This window comes from Myxocyprinus asiaticus, chromosome 10 (assembly GCF_019703515.2).
Source record: "Myxocyprinus asiaticus isolate MX2 ecotype Aquarium Trade chromosome 10, UBuf_Myxa_2, whole genome shotgun sequence".
In the NCBI taxonomy this organism is placed as follows: Eukaryota; Metazoa; Chordata; class Actinopteri; order Cypriniformes; family Catostomidae; genus Myxocyprinus; species Myxocyprinus asiaticus.
In genome coordinates, this window is record NC_059353.1 from 19,455,416 (window position 1) to 19,460,847 (window position 5,432).

Consider the following 5,432-nt stretch of genomic DNA (forward strand, 5'->3'; position numbering starts at 1 on the left):
CATCTTTAAAAAGCTGGTCAGCAGAAGGAAGCATGAAGTGCTCCAAAATTTCTTGGTAAACGGGTGCAGTGACTTTGGTTTTCAAAAAACACAATGGACCAACACCAGCAGATGACATTGCACCCCAGATCATCACAGACTGTGGAAACTTAACACTGGACTTCAAGCAACTTGGGCTATGAGCTTCTCCACCCTTCCTCCAGACTCTAGGACCTTGGTTTCCAAATGAAATACAAAACTTGCTCTCATCTGAAAAGAGGACTTTGGACCACTGGGCAACAGTCCAGTTCTTCTTCTCCTTAGCCCAGGTAAGATGCCTCTGACGTTGTCTGTGGTTCAGGAGTGGCTTAACAAGAGGAATACGACAACTGTAGCCAAATTCCTTGACACGTCTGTGTGTGGTGGCTCTTGATGCCTTGACCCCAGCCTCAGTCCATTCCTTGTGAAGTTCACCCAAATTCTTGAATCGATTTTGCTTGACAATCCTCATAAGGCTGCGGTTCTCTCGGTTGGTTGTGCATCTTTTTCTTCCACACTTTTTCCTTCCACTTAACTTTCTGTTAACATGCTTGGATACAGCACTCTGTGAACAGCCAGCTTCTTTGGCAATGAATGTTTGTGGCTTACCCTCCTTGTGAAGGGTGTCAATGATTGTCTTCTGGACAACTGTCAGATCAGCAGTCTTCCCCATGATTGTGTAGCCTAGTGAACCAAACTGAGAGACCATTTTGAAGGCTCAGGAAACCTTTGCAGTTGTTTTGAGTTGATTAGCTGATTGGCATGTCACCATATTCTAATTTTTTGAGATAGTGAATTGGAGGGTTGTTGTTAAATGTGAGCCAAAATCATCACAATTAAAAGAACTAAAGACTTAAACTACTTCAGTCTGTGTGCATTGAATTTCTTTAATAAACGAGTTTCACAATTTGAGTTGAATTACTGAAATAAATGAACTTTTCCACGACATTCTAATTTATTGAGATGCACCTGTGTGTGTGTATATATATATATATATATATATATTATACACAGCTTATACAGTATTTTCTGTGTGTGTGTGTGTGTGTATATATATAAATATACACCGATCAGACACAACATTAAAACGACCTGCCTAATATTGTGTAGTTCCCCCATGTGCCGCCAAAACAGCATCAACCGGCATCTCAGAACAGCATTCTGAGATGCTATTCTTCTCACCACAATTGTACAGAGTGGTTATCTGAGTTACCATAGACTTTGTCAGTTTGAACCGGTCTGGTGATTCTCTGTTGACCTCTCATCAATAGGGCTGCCCCCGACCAAAGATTTTCCCAGTCGTTAGTTTAAGCCATTAGTTGACTAGTTGTCACATGTTTATGATATTAATTTAATTACTTATATATATATTTTTTTATTTTAATTTTTATTATTTTTGGGGGGCGGGCATCAGAAAATGGGCTGAGAATAAGTAACATTGCTAACACTGTTCTACATTACAGAAAAATACTAAACCGTAATAATGTAACGATGTAATAGTGCCAGACGGGCTGGTTTGAGTATTTCTGTAGCTGCTGATCTCCTGGGATTTTCACACACAACAGTCTCTAGAATTAACTCAGAATGGTGCCAAAAACAAAACAATATCCAGTGAGCGGCAGTTCTGTGGATGGAAATACCTTGTTGATGAGAGAGGTCAACTGAGAATGGCCAGACTGGTTTGAACTGACAAAGTCTACGGTAACTCAGATAACCGCTCTGTACAATTGTGGTGAGAAGAATAGCATCTCAGAATGCTATTCTGAGATGCAGGTTTGCACTGTTTTGGCGGCACAAGGGGGACCAACACAATATTAGGCAGGTGGTTTTAATGTTGTGGCTGATTGGTGTATATTTATGAAATTTTAATGTTAAAAAAAACTATAGGTCTACAAACCTTTGGCCATATTGTGTGCATTTGCACATTATGAACTTACCTATGATTTATAAATGACCATTTACCAAGATTAATATTGTAAAATGATTTGATATAATTCGCTCATGATACACTAAAGCATTGACTCATTTTAACTTAAGTGTTTCCATAGTTATAATTGTTTATATTGACAATGACAATTTTAGAGATGTGAAAAAGATAAAGTGCATAAAAAACATTTGAATGTTGTTCTGTATAAGAGCCGTGTCTGTGTGTTGCTCTGGCAGTATGCTCTAGAGCGTTTAAAGGTCATGTGTGAGGAAGCACTTTGCAACAGTCTCTCGGTGGAGAACGTGGCAGACACCCTCATCCTGGCCGACCTGCACAGCGCCGAGCAGCTCAAAGCACAGGCCATAGATTTTATCAACAGGCAAGCGCTGCCAAAGAAACTGCTTGATAAATTCCTGCTGCCATGGCTGTTTACCAGCCTGAGAATGAAAGCGGTTTTCTTCTATCTTATCCATAGGTGCAGTGTCCTCCGACAGCTGGGCTGTAAAGATGGGAAAAACTGGAATAGCAAGTATGTAATTAGCTGATTTATGTGACACAAGATTAATACCAAGCTCTTATCTGCTCTCTTAGATGCTTTAGAATTCATTGTTTTAGGTTCTGGGCAGCCTGAGCTGCTTGGCTGGTATCCGCTGCCTCCGCATCTCCTGATACCGGTTATTAATAGACTCGGACTGTCTGAAACGTCAAGGAAGGGAACATTTCTGCATTATAAACATATCACAAAGTCTCTATTATAGTTCCCTGCCACCTTGCTGTTCATACTCTTCAGACCAGATGGAGTTAGTGCATGCTCATTCATAGGAAAATGACTTTTTCATGACTTTCATATAAATAAACAAAGAGTTGCTCCCTTGTCTTGCTCTACAACGAATGTTTCTACAAATATCTCATCTGAATCATCTTCCCTGCACAATTGCTTTAATCACCTAGCCTCTTTTGCATTTAATCTCTTATGTTTTTACTCCATTAAACTAGATTAATCCACAGTGCTGTTATTGATTTTTAATGTGTCTTGTGTTAATACTGAAATGTATTCATCCTCTCCTGACAGTCATGCCACGGACATAATGGAGACCGCAGGCTGGAAGTCAATGATCCAGTCTCATCCTCACTTAGTGGCGGAGGCTTTCCGTGCGCTCGCATCAGCACAGTGCCCCCCTTTCGGCCTGCCTAGGAAGCGCCTAAAACAGTCCTGACGATGTTACTGCTGCTCTCTGTGGCCTGTCCTGGGGCAAAAGCCAGAAAACTTGAGTTTTGACTCAATCCCATCGTCCTCCAACCCAAAAGCATGTGATGGGGACAGGCTGGCTTCTAAATAACAGTAAAACGGTTCACATCCTTCTCAAGCGACGGGTTCGGCATCTGAGCTTTATTTCACGAATCTTTCCGTCTCTTCATACAGCCTTAAACTATCTGCCATGACTCTTGTGTGGATTATTTAAATTCTCTCAGCTCTACTCTGTGCCTGCCTTGTCCCATGAGACCAGGCATCTTCCCTGTTGCACTAGTTCCCAAAGTCTTGCTGTTTTGAGGTGGAATTCTCTAGGAATGCATCAGGAGTTTGATCAGTGGGAAATAATATATATTCCTAATGTTTAGTTGTACAACTAGACATTAAATAAATGTTAACATGATGAGTGCAAGGTCATTTCTTTACACTTTTTCAAAAAAATAGCTATGCCCCATATTGATGGCAAGATTTCTATGTAAAGACAGTTTAATGATGTGGAGAGGAAATAAATACCATTACTATTCCATATTGTGGGAAAGTTACATTTATGCATTTCAAATATTTGTATTGATGTGTGTAACCAATGGAATTATTGTTTGTGTCCCGCCCCTTGAGCTATGAAGAAAACTTGCAAAGTGTCATCAAATCTGCGATTACACAATTTATTGAACACATTTTTACTCAATAGTGTTGCTTCCCTGGAATTGGTCTTGAACAGACAAGTAGATTAAAGTGTCTGTTGTAAGTAAGGTGAAGTGTTGGCCCACAATTGCATTTGTGTGAACTGCTTGAAGTTTAGTCAAGACAATCCATCTTCCAACACACTGTCCTCTGTATTCAGGAAATACTTGAATGCTGAGCATCAGAGTGTGGCATTATTACTGTGGATGTCTGATTGGGAGGAATAGATAGATCGATTGTCATCTATCTATTGCAGATGTCTTTTCATGGTGTTACAGTTGAACTGACATACTAATTTGGAGTCTTTACATTGTGTCATGCTAGACTTGTTCTGTTAAAGGACATGTTTTGTGAAGATTCTGGAATTTGTTTCATCTTCAAGGAAATTGTCACAAGAATGCCTGCATTAACTCATTAAAAAAGGTTTTCAGCATTCAGTTGTGTTATTTATGTCATTGAAGTAATTTCACTCCTGTCTGTCTGCAAGATTATTTTTAAATGCACCACTGAGCTAATTAGACATTGAGGCTTCATACAGTTATTCGTTTTTCAATCATAGGACAATTCCATTTTTGTCTTTTGTTATTTTCGTATCGGAGAGTAAAAGGACATTTATGTTCAAAGAAATGCATTCAAAACATGGTAATTACCTTTTTTTTAGAAGAAGAAAAGGTTAAGAAGCATGTAGAATTTGGACCATTCTGTCTTTAGCATACTAACATGCCACAGTTCTATACATCAGAAAGGTTTTTATTGAATTAAGATCATGTATTAGAGCTTGATTAAATGAAGCGCACATCACAGGACTCAAATGTATGTATCATTCATATGATTTTGCAAATGATCCTTTTATGGAAAACATTTTTATGTGATCATAAAAATGATTATATGCACGTTTCACAACTAATCTCACATATACTGTCTGGGTATGCTTCATGGTTTACTTTGCGACAGTCAAAATGAATAAAAACAAGAAAAGAACCCTCTATGGTATGGTGTTGCCATATTCATTGTTGCAGTGTTGGAATTTAAAGGGTAGTCTTTAAAGTAAGTAATAATATGCTTTTCTCAGGCCATATGGCATTTATTTTTCTCTTCAAGACAGTTTTTCCTGGGGTCACTCTCATGAAAGATGTGCTGAAATGCTTCACAAATTGCTCTATTGTGAGAGTATGAGCTGAGACTTTGATAATGATTCACATGAGTATAAATGTATCAAATCATGAAATTAAAGAGAAGAAAAGCATTTTTTTTTTCCTTTATCATTTTACAATATGGTACAGAATTGCCATACTTGCCGTAAGATGATAAAATTATATATAGTATGTATATTATTATTTATTATTAATAATATATTATTTTGTCAAACAATGTTATGGGAAAACTATTCCATCATTAGAACATGTGCTCCATAGAGGGTTAAGACTTAAAATAAAAGCTGACAGCTCAGATATTTTCCTTGTGCAGATATATTAAGGACAAACATAAAGCATAAAGATTGCATTTCAGAAAAAATAAAGCTGTGTCAAGCTAGATGACTAAAATCTACATCCA

The 5,432-nt window shown here is 38.1% G+C and overlaps 1 protein-coding gene across 2 annotated transcripts in view; it reads left to right on the forward strand.

Moving 5' to 3' along the window:
* spopla (speckle type BTB/POZ protein like a) overlaps window positions 1–4,311 on the forward strand; it is a 15,249-nt gene extending 10,938 nt beyond the window's left edge. For both annotated transcript variants that reach the window (XM_051707979.1, XM_051707978.1), the window contains exons 10-12: window positions 2,182–2,324; window positions 2,421–2,474; window positions 3,018–4,311. In XM_051707979.1, the coding sequence (XP_051563939.1) occupies window positions 2,182–2,324; window positions 2,421–2,474; window positions 3,018–3,162 (342 nt within the window). In that variant the 3' untranslated portion in view covers window positions 3,163–4,311. The remainder of the gene's footprint in view (window positions 1–2,181; window positions 2,325–2,420; window positions 2,475–3,017) is intronic.
* The last annotated feature ends 1,121 nt before the right edge of the window (window positions 4,312–5,432 follow it).